This window comes from Arvicanthis niloticus, chromosome 21, assembly GCF_011762505.2.
Source record: "Arvicanthis niloticus isolate mArvNil1 chromosome 21, mArvNil1.pat.X, whole genome shotgun sequence".
Classification (NCBI taxonomy): domain Eukaryota; kingdom Metazoa; phylum Chordata; class Mammalia; order Rodentia; family Muridae; genus Arvicanthis; species Arvicanthis niloticus.
This window is the reverse complement of record NC_047678.1, coordinates 19,002,660-19,019,577: the sequence shown is the minus strand read 5'-3', so window position 1 is coordinate 19,019,577 and position 16,918 is coordinate 19,002,660. Positions and strand designations below refer to the sequence as shown.

General features: G+C 43.6%; 1 protein-coding gene across 1 annotated transcript; it reads left to right on the top strand.

Moving 5' to 3' along the window:
- Window positions 1-2,477: 2,477 nt before the first annotated feature.
- Window positions 2,478-16,594, top strand: Mrps22 (mitochondrial ribosomal protein S22). Its single transcript, XM_034483732.2, has 8 exons — window positions 2,478-2,675; window positions 6,607-6,770; window positions 7,906-8,070; window positions 10,563-10,706; window positions 11,208-11,291; window positions 12,628-12,773; window positions 15,409-15,517; window positions 16,398-16,594. The coding sequence occupies exons 1-8, from the start codon at window positions 2,504-2,506 to the stop codon at window positions 16,491-16,493; spliced, it is 1,080 nt and encodes a 359-aa protein (XP_034339623.1). The 5' UTR covers window positions 2,478-2,503; the 3' UTR covers window positions 16,494-16,594.
- Window positions 16,595-16,918: the final 324 nt, after the last annotated feature.

Here is a 16,918-nt window from a genome sequence, read left to right as displayed (position 1 = left end):
CATGCCAAGTCCACACATGCTTCTTTCTTTCTGCCTGATGCCTTTGGATCAGGATGTGAAGCTCTCAGCTACTGGTCCAGCACCACATCTGTCTGTTTCCCCGCTATAATGATCAAAGACTAATAATCCTCTAAAACTGTAAGCAAGCCCCCAGTAAAAACACTTTCTTTTATAAGAGTTGCCTTGAGGTCTCTTCACAGCAATAGAATGGTATATAGGATATAGAAAAAAGAAGCTCTTTGACCTCTCCTCTTATCAGTGGCCATGGGGAGAAAGAATAGGGTTGCTTCTGAGAGAAAATACTTGAGGTGGGAGCCTGCTGCATGCATTCTGATTCAGTCCCCCACTATTGGTACTTGTTACTACATAGAGTGATGGGAATGGGGGAGATCAGGATAGTAGCTCCTACCTGAATTAAGGCCAAGCCTAGGGCTGTCTTCCTCCCCCATTCAAATAGCAATAGCAGAGTTCATAATACTGTCACCTTCGATGGCTCAGGAGTTAAGGGAACAAGCGTGAGGACCAAAGTTCAGATTCCAGAACCCATGTGACTAGGTGGACATCCCACGCATGCCTCCCAGCATGGATAGAGGAGGGTGGAGACAGGAGGGACACTGGGGCTTCCAGTCTGACCAGGAAAGCATGAGCCCCAGGTGTAGAGAGAGACCCCGATGTAAAATGAATAGCAGGAGGGTAATAGATTAGGGCACAGACATCCACATAAACTCACATATACAGGTAAGCATATAATAAATAGGTAAATATCTTTTAAAACTCAAACAGAAACACAGGCATGAATTTCCAAAAAAAGTTATTTGGGAACAAAGATTAGGATTAGAAACCGGAGCAGACATGTATAAAACTGGGATGATCCCTGATACGTTCAGTGAACAAAGAAAAAGTTGTGGGTTTTACTAAGACAATCTCAATCACTTTGAAGTGAAGGGAGGTGGAGTTTAAGGGTGCTTTATTGCTTTAGAAAGCTGGCAAGCAGCAGAAATAACTATATAAAGCCAATCTAATGGTCACAGCAACTCTGTTGCTAGTTACTGAGTAAAAGTATTCTTAAAGCCAGGGGAGCCTTTGTGAGTGGACTGGTTTTGAGAAACAGCTCTTGCAGTAAATGTGCATAGCTACAGTGTCTCTCGTGGAGAGGAGACTCCTTTACAATGGGATAAGCGAGGAGTGACTCCATTTGGTAAAATGAATTTTCACAATGGGGAATGGGGAAGAAAATAGGTGAGGTTAGGAGTAAAGGCATTCTATTCAGCATATTCAAACACATATTTGTTCAACAACTTTTTTTCCAGGCCTTGAGCAAAGTGCTTAAACTGAATAATCTATGGTAGGAAAAGACTTGTGCTCCCTAGGCACCTGGGAAAGAACATAATGAAATCATCTGCCCACTCATCCATCCATCCATCCATCCATCCATCCTTTCATCCAACAAGTGTTTGCTCTGCACATAAGCTGTACTAGGTCAGGTAATATTATAATAAAGTATGTATAGACATTGCCTTTATGTGGTGAGAAAATTAAGCAGATAATAAGCAAAATAACCAGAAATTATGGAATGGCCTATGAAGGGAAGGTATATGGTGATTGGTGGTTATGGATTCAGAATGAAGAACTAACATTGGGATACATTTGAAAAGGCTGAAAGAACTGCAAGCAGTTGGATTTAAACCCGCAAGTGGGAGAAAAAGTCTAGGCGGGCAATACAAATTCATTATTTAGAACCATAAAAACAAAAAGAAAATAAAAAGAAGCACATAGCAAAAATCTGTACACATAGCGAGAGAGAGTAAGTAGTTGGTGGGCTGTTGCACGTGTGCATGTGCTTCTGGGACTTGAATTTAGTGCCCCACACATGCTGAGCAAGTACTCTAGTGCCGAGCTATATTCCAAGCCCTTATTTTATTTTTAAATGTGTGTACTCTTACATTTCTCTGACATATGTGTGTGTGTGTGTGTGTGTGTACTATCAGTATGTCTTGTATACAAATGAGAAAGGTAAGACTATAAACAAACAAACAAACAATAAGTAAATAGGCTGCTGAGATTCCTGCTCAGGTGGTAAGGATACCTGCTACCAAGTTTGACCTGAGTTTCATCTCTAGGTCGAAAGACAGCGGCGACTCTCCCAGGCTATCCTTCCTTTGACCTCCACGCGCATGTTCATGCGCATGCACACACAAACAAAATTAATTAAACAAAATTATTTTAAAAGTTCAATCCCACATCTGTAATCAGAGGGCAGAAGGTGGATTGCAGCGGGCTTGGGGACAAGACTGCAGAGACTCTAAGAGGGGAGCAGGGCGGGGGATATAGTTCATTGCGTACAACGCTTGCCTTGCTTGCACAAAGCCTCGGATTTTATTAGTTTTAAAACGCTTCCGCAGCGTCTTGCCACCACCTAGACTACATTTCCCAGAATGCTGCACAAAACCTCGCAAGCTGAAAGTTAATCTAGCGATTCCGGCGCAAAGGGCATCGGGTAATCATGGCTGCCGTGAGAACTCCGTTGTCACTGTGGAGGTTCCAGTTGGCCTCTCGGCGAGCACGGCGGGTCTGTACTCGGACCGCAGCCCAGCGCCATCCCGATGCTCTGCTTGCGACTCGACCCCAGCCCTTCGAGGTGGGGCAGCCCCGCCGCCCGCTCAGCTCCGAGGCCGGTGAGTGACCGCCAGAACTCTGCTGAGCGGCTGGCAAACTTAGAGCAATCTAACTAGTGAAAACTGCATGGCAGGTTGTCAGACTGTGTCAGCTTCCGTCTGTCCTTGCAGAGCTTATCTAAGCCCGCCCTCATTCATTCATTCATTCACTCAGCCACTAGTGGTTGCGTTCCGCTTCTTGGAAAGCACTGCACTACACTAGCTTGGGGCATGCTGTAAGGTTGACCTGGGCTCTGTCCCCCAGTGGTGATTGACAGAGCACGGTGATCCGGGCTGCCTTTTGGGGTTGTGGCGGGAGTAGGGGCGGGGGGCGCACCTAGGAGCTTTTCAAACTGGGTTGGACGCGCACAGGGATGAGTTCCAGAGAAAATACAGTCAACGCTGCCACCAGGCTAGCTATGCTATGGTGAAAATACGCATTGTGAACAAGAGGACACCATAATAAGCAGAAGTATAGAGAAAAAACTGAACGTTGATATTTTGAGAGAACCTATTTTGGAGTTCGGATTGATAATGTGTAAGTAAGTTTCCAGGTTTAGATGGTAAGCAGTTGGAGACAAGTGCCAAGCTAGAGAATATTAGCGGTAGAAACAGAGTTGTTTCTGTGTTTGATTTTTGACTTTGGATTGATGACTAGGTAAAGTGGAAATTAAAAATGGGAAAGGAGGCGGAACTATGCTTGTTTTGTATTGAAGTTGAGATGTCTTTGTTACTCCAGGTTCAATATACAGTTAGATACAAATTGAAGAGCATCAGAATAAAAGTGATAGCTCGAGTTGGCCAGGTGGGTGAGATTGTCTGAAGAGAGTGTAGTGCTGAACACTGTTGCTGGAGATCGTGGGTGACCATGAGAATGAAAACAGGATTTTGCTCTTCAGAGAATGTTCTGGCTAGTTTTGTGTCACCTTGACACATGCCAGAGTTATCTGAATGGAAAGAAACACCTCCATAAGGTTAGCGTTTGATGTGGGAGGGCCTAGTCCATTGTGAGTGGTGCTATGCCTGGGCTGCTGGTGGTCCTGGGTTCTGTAAGAAAGTAGGGGGAGCAAACCAGTAAGCATCACCCCTCCATGGCCTCTGTATCAGCTTCTGCCTCCAGGCAATTTGTGTCCCAACTTCCTTCAATCATAGACTACAGTGTGGAAGTGTATGCCAAATAAACCCTTTGCTCTGCAACTCACTTTTGGCCATGGTGATTCAATGCAGTAATAGAAACCTAACTAGGACAGAGACTGAATCTCCTAGTGGGGGACACAGTCGGACCATGTGAGTTTTAAATGTGAGAGTCATCTTGATTGAGGGTTTTTTGTTGTTGTTGCTGTTGTTGTTTTTTTGTTGGGAGCCGACTTTTATCAGAAAGCGGCAATCAGCTCTGCAGCCATCTTGAGCCATATACCCTGACATGAGACTTGGATTACAATAGCCTACAACAGCTGAGCACACTCTGATAACAACTTGCTTTAGATACCCAGGACTTTCCTTGGGTGTGTGAGATTAAAGGTGTGTGAGATTAAAGGTGTATGACTTAGAAGTGTGACAAAAAAAAAAAGTGTGACTTAGAGATCAGATTTAGAGACAAGACCTAAGGGCATGATTAAAGGTGTGACTTAGAGGCATGGCTTAGAAGTGAAACATAAAAAATGAGAGAATCAGACACTTTAGAGAGAACAACTGAGAGAACAATTTGGAGTAACAGAGATTCAGACACTAGGAGTAGGAGTAGACATTAGACACTCGGAAGAGAACAAAGAAGTACAACTAGGAACTAGGATGAGTACAACTAGGAACTAGGAACTCAAGACTTGGGACTTGGACTAGGAAGAGAGACTGAAGAATAAACGGGATTGAATCACAGTCTGTCTGGTCTCCATTCTTCGAGTCTGTCCTCAGTCTCCCTCTTGCTGAACCCTGACCCACGGACTGGAGCGGCAGCTTGGACCAGGATACAGTGGCGGAGTGGATAGGGCCTCAACATGTTTGGCGCCCGAACGTGGGACTAGTGCGGTTCTCAACAGTTTTTAGCAGATGACACTCAAGGAATCTCTTTGTAGGAATGGTTTGTAGTGAGGTTAGAAGAGTCAGGGAAGCCAAGGGAAGGAGTAAGAATGGCCTTGACCAGAGTAATGGCAGTGGGGAATAGATCTAAAGGGAGACTATTAACTAGTACTCTTTCCTGTAGAAGTGGATGATTGTAATATTACCTTACAGGGTTGCCCGAGCGCTGAATATTCTGAGCATGGTATATAGTTAACTTAGTAAGCACTGCACAGTAAATCTCTCCTATGTGTGTGTGTTAATAATGATCATTCCTGTCATTTTAACAACAACAACTTCTTCCTCTTCTTCCTCTTCTTTCTTCTTCCTCTTCCTCTTCTTCTTCTTCTTCTTCTTCTTCTTTTTTATGGCTGGGTGTAGTGGGTATGGAAGAAGACAGGAATAATTTTAAGATTCTGGACTGAATGACCGGATGGACAGTGATGTGATAGAGAATAGTAGGGACCGCAGTTCTGAGACAAGAGAAGGTTGTGGGGGATGCTATGGTCTGGTAGTATTGGAGTACAGGTGAAATGTCCATTGGGAAGTGGATGGAGATGATTTTTGGGTAGAGATTGGGATTTTAGAGCCTCTGGCAGATGGATGTAATTAAAGCCATAGAAAGCTCGAACGTACCAAGTGAGACTATGAATAGGGAGAGAAGGCACTAGGTCAGGATCCTGCAAGACACTAGTAATTGTAGGACTAATGGCTAAGAGGATCCCAGGAACAGATGGCCTTTTACTTTTCCAGTGGACGTGTTAATGAATTATCTTTAATATAAATATTAGCAGTAAATTAATCTAGTGGCTGTATTTCTTTACCTTATGCTAGTCCCCAATAACCACACAGAGAACCCAAAATTTATTTAAAACTGCACCTCAATAGCAGAGCAGTTAAATGCTCTACTATAACTTTCTATGCTACTCTGGCTACCTCCCATCCCATCCCATAATACTTGCATATTATTATTGATCTGGCTCTTTGAGCTTCATGTGTGTTTTTATGGTCTCTCTCTGGACCCCTTCCTCATGGCGCCAATTCCTCCATCCTCCTGGCTGATCTGAATCTTGCATCTTGCTTTCTCCTTCTCTCCTTCCTTTGGCTGGCAGAAACCCCACATCCCACCCTACCCTGTCTTCTGCCCAGCCATTAGGTGATCAACATTTATTGACAAGGCACAGAATAAATGCTAAGAACTACTTATACACGCCTGAGGCAGGAGATTCTTGGTATAAGCATTACAGTGCTAGTCCAGATTGAAACTAGGTATGAGGGCAGAGAAATCAGCATGTGAATAACACAGGGTAAACTTTACACAGTAGACAAAAAACATTATGCCTACAGGAAAGAGAACCAGAAGTGAGTGAGAGGAAGAGGGAAATTGTGTGAGCCAGAGCTGGGCTCAGCTGGGAAGTGATTGAGGTGCTAGACCCAGGTGAACCTTGGTAAGCCCTCTGTCTTAATAGCTAGTTTTCTTTGGGTTAGCATTGGCACCCCTGTTCGTAAAATTGGAAGGTTTGGACCAATCGGAAGTATTGTGGGTGTGCTCAGGGTTGAGGTGTAGCTTACTGGTAGAGTGCTGCATGCCAGGTCTTCAGTTCTGTTTCCACCACCTGCAAAATAACAACCAAAAAGAGGAGACAAGTCAGTGATTGTCATCTTTAGTTTTCATGGTGCTCACTGTAGCAGACCGTCTTCTTGGCAGGCAGTGAGTATCATGGTGAATGTTCAAGACATTTTAAGTGCTGAATGAATGAGAGGGTCTCATAGATATTAGCATCATGTAGTTTTGAAGCATATTCTCTGCAGATAGTTTTTATTGTTCACTTTCCACTTAGAGGCATCTTGGCTTGCCATTGTGGGCAGCTTCTTACTACTGAAATTCATTTTACAGAATCTGGTAGCTCAGAAGTCAGGAAACCTACTTTTATGGATGAGGAGGTCCAGAGTATCCTCACCAAGATGACAGGCCTGGACTTGCAGAAGACTTTCAGGCCTGCTATACAACCACTGAAGCCACCGACCTACAAGTTAATGACCCAGGCACAGTTGGAAGAGGTATGTCAACTTGAGTATTGATAGAATACCTTTCTCTCAGGGTTAAATAAGACAGAGTCCACTGTAGAGCTCAGTGCTGTTCCCCCTTAGGCATGGGTGAAGGAGGCATAGAGCTGAAGAGAGACGTGTGAGTAGGCAGGCGGAGGGAGCAGAGGTGTGGCCATGGTTGAGCACACTTGGGTCAAGTCTAAGTGTTCCTTGCCCCAAACCAGCCTGCTCATGTTTCATCTTACCTGCGCCAGTTCCCTTCCTGGAAAAACATCTGCCTTGTAGCTGAAGGGTTGGTGAAGTGAGAGCAGCACCCTCTTCCAGGTAGCAGAGTTTCTAGTCCTCTGTGGAGTACACTCTGCTGTGTGACTATGTGACACATCAATGTGCTTCTTTCTGACTCAGTATCCAGCAGCATCAGAAAAGTAAAACTTCCCTTCCCTCCTCTTAGCGCTCATCACTGTAAATACTGTGGCACAAAGCAGAGCCGTCCCTGCCTGGGAGTGGAGGAGCTCAGTCCTGACCAGTGCAACTCCTAGTACTGTCCCTTCTGTGTAACTCTTGCTTCCCTCAGATAGAGATGATGATGATAGCACCTGGCTCGTGTACGTTTGGGCCACTGAGTAAACCAGCACATTTGGTTTCTTTTGTTTTATGTGTGTGGGTATTTTCCCTGCATGCCTGGTACCCTTGGAAGTCAGAAGAGGGCACGGGACCCCTGGAACTGGAGTTACACATGGTTGTGAGCCACCTTGTAAATGTTGGGAAACAAACGCAGGTCCCTTGCATGAGCAGCCAGCGCTCTTCACAGCTGAGCCATCACTTCAGGGCCTGTTTGGTGTATTTGATGTCTGGCACTTAGTGAACACTGAATAAATGCAGGCTTTGCTGCAAGAATCTCTTGCAGCATGGCTCTGTCTGCAACATTCCTTTGCTGCCTGGATAGCGGCTAAGTGGGTAGCTGATGGTGTTTGTCACACCACAGGAAAGGCCAGGGCCTCAAGCCCAGGGCTGGCTTTTCACTCACAGATTCATGGCTGCAGCTTCTTTTCTTTGTAGTTATCAGCATTTTTGATGCGTGTCTTCTTTTATCAAATGTTTCTTTTGGAAATTATGACTTTTCTTAAGAGGTATTTTATTTCTTTAGGCTACGAGACTGGCAGTTGAGGCAGCTAAAGTACGATTAAAGATGCCGCCAGTTCTGGAAGAACGAAAGCCAATAAATGACGTATTAGCTGAGGATAAGATCTTGGAAGGAACAGAAACAAACAAATATGTGTTTACTGATATATCTTATAACATACCACATCGGGTGAGTATATGTCAGATTGCAGAATAATCTTTGAAATACCACATGGAGATGGGTCTGAGGGATGTCTGAAACCCCTCTCTCTCTGAAGCTTCAAAAGCAGAGTGCCTCTGAAGAAGCAAGAAATGCTGGCAGGTCCACGTCATGTTGTTACATACTATGGACTTAGTGTATCTCAGATTGATACCAGAAGCATGTTGTTCTGGCTGGTTTTATTGTTAACTTGACAAAGCTAGAGTCATTTTGGAAGAGGGAGCCTAAATTGAGAAAATGTTCCCAGCAGATTGGCCTGTGGGCAAATCTGTGCTGCCTTTTTCTGATTGATGATTGATGTGAAAAGATCCGGCTCACTGAGGGTGGTGCCATCCCTGGGCAGGTGTTTCGGTGTGTTATAAGAAAGCAGACTGAGAAAGCCATGAGGAGCAAACCCATAAGCACTCCCTGGTGGCCTCTGTTTCAGTTTCTGCTTCCAGGCTCCCACCCTGATGTCTTAGTGATGGATTATGTGCGACTTGAGAGTTGTGGGATGAAATACACTGTTTCCTCCCCAGGTTATATTGGTCATGGTGTTTTTATCACAGCAGTAGAAACCCTAAGACACTTGTGCTGAGACAAGGCAGATGGAACAGACAGCGATGGTCAGAAAGAAGACAACATTCAGTTTACCTGGGCTGGACTGGTTTCCTTAGCTGACACTTCTAGAGAAGATCAGAAGATCAAGGGTTTTCTTGTGTGTATGTGGGTGGGGGTGAGGGCAAGGCATCTTATCCTTTTTCTTTAATTTTAAGACTGTTCTTAGTAGTCATACATTTACATTAAGGCGTTTTAGTTGTTGTCAGTCTCTAGTCTCCTCTCTTATCCCCGTGTGTCTTGGAATCCTTCTCCACCCTGAGAAGCCCCCCTACTGTTTTCTTGTGTTTGTAGTTCATTGGGGTTCTTACATGAGCATGAGTGGGGGTACTTACTGAAGTCTGGGCAACTTTATCAGTGTCCTCAACACTAAAGAAAGTGACACCTCTTCCCATACTGCTTGTAGATGCTAGTTTTCATGTCAACTTGTCACAAGCAAAAGTCATCTGAGAGGAGGGACGTCAGCGGAGAAAATGCCTCTGTAAGGTCAAGTCGCAGGCAGGTCTGTAGGGCGTTTTCTTAGTTAGTAGTCGATGAGGGAAGGCCTAGCCCATTGTGGGTGGTGCCATCCCTGAGGTGGTCCTGGGTTCTATAGAAAAGCAGGCTGAACAAGCCATTGGTGACCAAGGCAGTAAGCAGCGCCCCTCCATCGCCTCTATATCAGCTTCTGCCTCCAGGTTCCTGTCTTGTAAGAGTTCTGTCCTTACTTCCTTTGATGATGAACTGTGATGTGGAAGTGGAAGCAAAACAAATACTTCTCCCCAACTTGCTTTTGGTCATGGTGTTTCATCACCATATTAGTAACTCTAACTAAGAATGGTGCTCAGGGAGGGGTGGAGCCTTTTATGCCCCTCCCTGGCCCATGATGAAGTGTTCACTGGCCTGGTCTTGACATCTGTGTAGGTCTAATGCAGGTAACCAGAGTTGTAAGGAGTTCCTGAGTGCAGCAGCCATGCTGTGTCCTTAGGGCAGTGTTTCACAGCAGACCTCTCATCTGCTCTTACACGCCTTCCTTCTGCCTTCTTCAGCCTGCTCCCCAAGCCCTGTCCCCTGGAGGGCTGTGATATAGATGTCCCGTTCAGACTTGAGCAAGGTGGAGTGGTTTATCTTTGTCTGTCTTTCCTTCTTTATTTTTTTATTTTGTTTGTTTGTTTGTTTGTTTTTCCTGATAGAGTGTCTATACTATATAGCCCTGGTTGTCCTAGAATTCTCTCTGTAGACCAGGCTATCCTTGAACTCAGGGATCTGTCTGCCTCTGTTTCCCAAGTGCTAGAATCAATAATGCAAGAAGCTCAAACTTCCCAATGGATTTTTTTACTTTTTAGTAAAATCATTGGAAGTTTCACAGATAGTTTTCAGATATTACTGTCTCCACGGTAGTTTCCTTGATTACCAGTTTAAAAGAGCAGTGTGTCATCTAAACACTGCAGCTTTTAATTTGAACCTTGTAAGTGAAGGGTCGGAGTACAGAGTTGGGCCCTCAGCATGCATGCATTAATGTGCTGCTGACTGCTGAGGTTAGAGAAGTGGCCCCTCCTCCATCTGGTCTTACACAGTTGTGGATACAAGTCAGGATTTTAGCATTTTAACTCTCTTTATCTGTGGTCCAACTCGTGGTCACATTGCATGCAGTCAGGAAGCAGAGGGGTGAATGGTGGGGCCTGCTCACCTTTCCCTTCATATACAGTCTAGGACTCAGCTCATGGAATGGTGCCGCCCACATTAGGGTGGGGCTGCCTGTCTCACGTACACACAAATCGTCTCCAAAGTGATTCTGGATCCTGCCACATTAATAGTATTCGCTATCACAAGACCTAAACTGAAGTCTTCACAACTTACCCACCTCTGGTTGCTTTCTGTTTCAGGAACGTTTTATTGTTGTTAGAGAACCAAGTGGCACACTACGCAAAGCTTCATGGGAAGAACGGGACAGAGTGATACAAATTTATTTCCCGAAAGAAGGTCGTAGAGTTTTGCCACCAGTAATTTTCACAGATGAAAACCTTAAGGTACAGTGAATTAGATTCCATTTCCATGATGGTCATCTGCTGAAGCAGCCAGCTCTGGCGCTGCTGCGATCTTACAAGGGTGAAGACAGGCACTAATGCAGCAGTAACTTGATGAGAGTTCTCATACAGATAGTTTAGTTGGGGTTTGAATCCAAGTGTGGCATTTGCAAAGCCTGTGCTGTTTCTGATTGTTTTTTTAAAATTTATTTATTTTGTTTTTTCTGTTTTGTTGTCTTGTTTTATTTTGTTTGAGTTGGGGTCTGTGTAGATTTCACTGTCCTGGAACTATGTAGATGAGACTGGCATTGAACTCACAAAAATCTGCCTGCTTCTGCCTCCGACCAAATGCTGGGATTAAAGACCAGCACCACCATATCCAGCTCCCTGTGTGCTCTTGATAGGCACAGAGGTGGCTTGTACATTGGCAGGACTGCCGGGGTGTCAGGACAGATAGAAACTTTCATGTTCTCAGCTGACTCCCATTTTACTATGTGGTTTTAGACCATGTACAGCCAAGACCGGCATGCTGATGTCCTCAATCTCTGTGTTGCCCAGTTTGAGCCAGATTCCACTGAGTATATCAAGGTGAGTGTATTTAATAGTTCCCAAAATGTGATTTAAATATGATTATGGAAAAGGTTCTTAATGTAACACTTGAATTCCACTATAGGCTTTGATGCAGGTTAGGAAAGGGAATTACCTTGAAATTTATTGAGGGTAGATACATGTTTTATTGTTCAGACACCTCTAAGAATGAGGGAAGCTGGGCTTGTAGAGTGAACTGGCTGGCTCTTGGTTGCACTGCTGTTAAAGTGATTGGTTTAGGACTCAGATGATGAGAAAGCTGCTTCTCCTTCCCATTCACCTTATAGGAACAGTTATCCATTAGAATTTGTCCAGGCACAGTGTATGTCTTGTCGCTTAGTAAGGATGTGTTCAGAGAGCCTAGTTTTGTTGGCAGAATTACTGTGGGTAGCATAGCTGATGCCAGGAACCAGGATTGAGTGGGCGTCAAGGCCTGCGCTCCAGCAGTGATGTACAGCAATAAGACAATATGCAGACACTTGTCACCTCTCGCCTAAAATGTTAGATGTTGCTTCCTAGGTGTCTTGAAAGGGGGTCTGGAAGGGCAGGGAACAGCGTGAGAGAGGAGACTGGTGAGTAGAGGTGTTTCAGAGGACAGACAATAACCAAGTATGCTTGAGATGTGTGTTTGTACATACGGTGCATGTGCAAGGGGATGGCTCAAGATGGATGGGCTGTATCAAGTGTGACCTCAGTGCTAGGTGAGGAATACTCTCTTCATCTTTTAAACTTCATCAGTTTTTAAAGCCTTTTGGACAGGGCTGGGAAGAGAGCTCAGTAGGTCAAGGCTTGCTGTGCAAGCATGAAGACCTGAGTTCAGATTCCCAGCACCCATGTGAAAGCCAGGTCAGTTGGCACATATCTGTGACTGCAGTATTGGAGGGGGCAAGGATTAGGGGATCCTGGTGACCTTGTTGGGCTATATACTCACAGGGAGGTGTACACACACAAGGGTGATACTGCAGTGGGGAAGGCACAGATTTGCTGTTGTAGACAAATGCTCTTCCTATGTATGGGTCAGAGGACAAGCTTGGGTTCTTTGGGCCTAGAATGTTGCTCAGTTGGCTAGGCTAGATGGCCAGTGAACTTCCAGGGATCCATCTTGCCATCACTGGGAATACAAGCGTGCCCGCCACACATGGCTTTTATGTGGGTTCTGGGGATCCTCCTCAGATCTTGTGCTTATGAGGCAAGTGCTTTACTGAGTTGAGCAAGGCTAGGGAGGCAGCTCGCAGGTAGACCTGGTTATACTCTGACCCGTGGCAGCATTCCTGCTAGTTGATAGGAACTGTGTGATGCCATCCACTTTTCATTTTTCTGTGCATTTTGTCAATAGGTTCATCATCAGACCTATGAAGATATAGACAGACATGGAAAATATGAGCTTTTACGTTCAACAAGACACTTTGGTGGAATGGCTTGGTATTTTGTAAATAAAAAAAAGATTGATGGTTTGCTCATCGATCAGATCCAGAGAGATTTGTAAGTATGATCTGAATAATTAATCATCTATTGCCCAACAGTAAGTCAGTATTTTTGCAATGGCAGTGTATTATACAGTAATAGGAAGTTTTCACCTATTTCCATTTGGATTCGTTTTTCTAACAGTTCTTCTGGTCTTTGCTTTTGTGTTACATATCAGAGCTAGATTGTTAGAAAAGATAAATGACTTTGGGTCTTAATGGTAGACTGAGATTTTTTTTTCACCCTTACTTTCCAGCGGTCCTGGGTATTGGTAGGTTTTCTAGGCACTCAAGGATGTCACATGGGAATTGGGCACTTATTTTCTAGAACTACTCTACCCATAGGACTTCCTGTTAACATGTTTAACTTATGAAAATAACGTTTTTTTTTTTGTTTGTTTGTTTGTTTTTTTTGTTTTTTTTTTTTTTTTTTTTTTTTTTTTTTTTTTTTTTTTTTTTGATGGCCCTTGTTTTCGAAAAGCTTCTAAGGTTTCAGTCAAGTTATTTTCAGAGTGGTGTGAAAGAATGTATTTTTGGTGTCAAGTTGATATGCTCCCAAGTTGCTAGCTGAAAATAACATAATTCATCATACTGTGCTGTGAAGGTTTTACATCTTTACAAATTAAAGTCTGCCTGGGTATGGTGGTGGATGGGGGCTGAAATGAGAGGATCTTTTGAGTTTGAGGCCAGCCTGGTCTACTTAGTCAAACCCTCTCTAAAAACAAAAAGAAACGGATGGTTGGTATCCTTAGTTAAGGAAGTTTGTTGATGCTACTGTTTATTAAAATTGCCATTTTATAAAAATGACTTAAAATATAGTTAATAGACTACTATATAGTATAAAATAACTACACTAGTAAACTTAAAGGCTCATGACTTGTTTATTGCTGTGGTTGGGAACAAAACTCAGTATTTCTGAATTATGCATGTAGTTTGAGATAAAACTGGAAAGAAAATAGCGTTTTACATTTAGGTGAAAAAAGCCAAAATCGCAGGGGAAGGAACCATCATTGCTGTTTTGAGAGTTAACTTTACCCATAGCCCTTGCTGGACTATTAAGATTAAATAAGAGGTATCAGTAGTCATTCCATCCTCAGACTGTAGAAGTATCTTGCAATTTGAATGTCACACTCCAAGGTTGCACTCATGACCTAAGATGCAGCATTGCTTTTCATCGGGACAGCTTGCCTAGTGATAATTCCTGGGTAGCTTGCTTCATCAGCACGTGCAGTGTGATTCAGTTTAGAAGGTGGCAGAATTCCCTCATCATCAGGTGGCCTGGTTGGCAATGATCAGAAGGCCTGTGCCTTTCTGTATTATGTGACCTATGAACTGTCTCCTCAAGCTCCCCAAATGCAGACAATCCTGCACTTAGTGTAAGGATAGACTAGCTCTAGATACTGAAGCTATGGGATGTGGTAATACGTGGTACTGTGTTACTCCTTATGTAGAAGTTAACCTCTGAAGTGGTTCGTGCCTGCCAGAAAGAGCTTAAACGTGATTCTGAAGTATAGAAACCCATAGTGCCATTATAACCAAGTTTTAAAGGGAATTATTTCCATCTTTGTATTGGGAAGAGACATTTTGTTACTGCCTTTTTGAACTAAAGTAAGCATGACAGACAAGTAATGGCCATTTCACCTTTTTGCCTCAGAAAAGCTTGTACAGTTTGAGCAGGTGGTTCCTTTTCCTGGAGCATTTCACTAGGTCACCATGGCTTCAGGAATTACGTGCTTACTCCCTACCATCTCCTAGCCCCGCCATTTAGAAAGTGGGGATAGTCAGAGAGAGACAACTTTAGCACAGCACTGAACCCTCACCCCTATCTCCCCAACTGGAAGCCAGGAGCTAAATGTATACAACAAAGCCTCAAAATGTGAACAACTCTCAGCTTTGAGGGACAAGTAGTTAGAAGGTGTGGACTATGTGGGAAGATTGGTTTAGGGATAGCTAAGAGTTTTCATGTTGATAGAAATTGTTTAGAAATAATCTCAGAACTATAAAGAATTTGTGTCCTGAGTTGGATCAACCTACTTCATGTTGACCAAGTTGCCTGGTCCAGAAATGCTTGCCACTAGGAATTGGTTTTTTTAAATGATTTATTTATGTATGTGAGTACACTGTAGCTGTCTTCAGACACACACACCAGAAGAGGGCATCAGATCCCATTCATTACAGATGGTTGTGAGCCACCGTGTGGTTGTTGGGAAATTGAACTCAGGACCTCTGGGAGAGCAGTCAGTGCTCTTAACTGCTGAGCCATCTCTCCAGACCTAGGAATTGTTTCTATGGAAAGGGTTATTCCATCTCCCAAAGAACACAGCCATATTTTCATAGAGTGGGCACTTCCTGTATGGCCTCTTGCCTTACCTGCCTCATAAGTCAGGACAAGAGGGCAGCTCTGTATACTTGGTTCTCTCCTTCCTCTTTCATGTGGGTTCCAGGATGGAACTCAGGTCATCAGTACAACAAGTGCGTCTTACTCACTAAGCCATCCCTCTGGCCCCTCCAAATGCTTTGGAATTACAGAACTACTTTTCTCCCTCACCAGAGTTAAGTCTGAAATGTAATTTAGCTTAGGAGTGGCAAACACTTTTACAGGGTTGTGAAACTAATGAAAACCCCTTGGTAATGCTAGGCTTTTTCACTCTCAGGGTTGATGATGCCACAAGCCTGGTCCAGCTGTACCATATGCTTCATCCAGACGGCCAGTCAGCTCAAGAGGCCAAAGAGCAGGCTGCCGAGGGAGTCAATTTAATTAAGGTAGAGTTCTTTTGTCAGTTTTGTGGTGATGATTGAGTTAGGAAAAATCCAGATGTGGGTCATATTTAATGATACATTATTGTGAATATGGAACATTGAAAACATTAATGTGAATGAAAACTCCATTTTTCCTGTTTGGCAGCACGTGGGGAATCGTGTAGCACTCTAGATAGTGTAGTAGGCAAGCTGGCAGCTGTAGATGAGAGGCTCGGACAGTGGGAAGGAGGTGATCAAGTCCCCACAGGTGCTGAACAGCCTCCCACCCTTAGTGTGGGCACATTCATCAGGGACCTTGGTTGTATGACACACCTCTCAAGCCATGGGCTCCCCAGACGCATCCTCAGTGCTAGGTTAAGGTAGTATCTTCACTGAAATTTTCTGTATTGGTTCCTAAGGACAAAAGTGAGTGATGTCCCTAAGAGGAGCACAAACTGGTACTCACCATGACTCTCTGTGCTAAGCCAGGGAGAGCAGTATACTTTTGAAGATTTTTCTTTTTAAGACAAGAACTCACAAAGTGCAACAATTTTTTTTAATGAAAAAGCTTGCTAGCTTTCATTCTCTCTAGTTTCTCTATAATGGTTTTCATTTTGATCTAGGAAGAGGTACAATGTCAGGGTCTTAATCTTTACTGATAGTTTATTAGTTAAGAGACGAAAGCCATTCTAAGGTTCAGCATCACTATTGCTGCAGCGTGGGATAAGGCACTTCTGTCCATACACACTCATTTCATCTGCTCAGGGAGATACTGTGATGCTGAAGACCTTATTAGAAATTGTGCAAAAATGGTAATGACATCTTAAAATGTCTTTATACACTTAGAGAACACTTAGTAGCCTGTTGCTCTAGATTCTAGAACTTGTTTTTTCTATTTTCATAGGTCTTTGCAAAAACAGAAGCACAGAAAGGAGCATATATAGAATTGGCACTTCAAACTTATCAAGAAATAGCCGTCAGCCATTCTGCAGCATCCTGAGAACAATTACAGATGCATTTCATGTTAATGCCCTTCCATTTTGGTAATACTGAGCTGAACATTTAAAAATCTCAGGATTAAAAGGTATTTACTGACTTAAAGTTTTCTGTAATTTGTTTTCTGCTTGTTAAATTCTCAAGTATTTGTTATCCTACTCAATTTCTAGGTGACATGGGGATGACTGACATTTATATGTGAGTGCCTGGTTATGAATTTCTCGTTTTACATTACGTTAATGCAGATAAAAAACAAAACCCACTTCTACAATACCACAGAGGCTGACAGGTAATGCTGAAAGCCCAGCTGGACAAGTCAGGACGGATGCTCAGCAGCTAAGCTGTGACACAAGGTCAGAACAAGGTTTTGAAAAACGCCCTTAGTTATTCAAGGAGAGGGTGAAGCTGATCCCGAGTGAAGTGTTTTGA

Coding starts and splice junctions, on each gene's coding strand:
- Mrps22 (XM_034483732.2), top strand. CDS start 2,504: ATGGCTGCCGTGAGAACTCCGTTGTCACTGTGGAGGTTCCAGTTGGCC. Junction 12,774..15,408: donor GATCAGATCCAGAGAGATTT/GTAAGTATGATC, acceptor TTTCACTCTCAG/GGTTGATGATGCCACAAGCC. Junction 15,518..16,397: donor AGGGAGTCAATTTAATTAAG/GTAGAGTTCTTT, acceptor CTATTTTCATAG/GTCTTTGCAAAAACAGAAGC.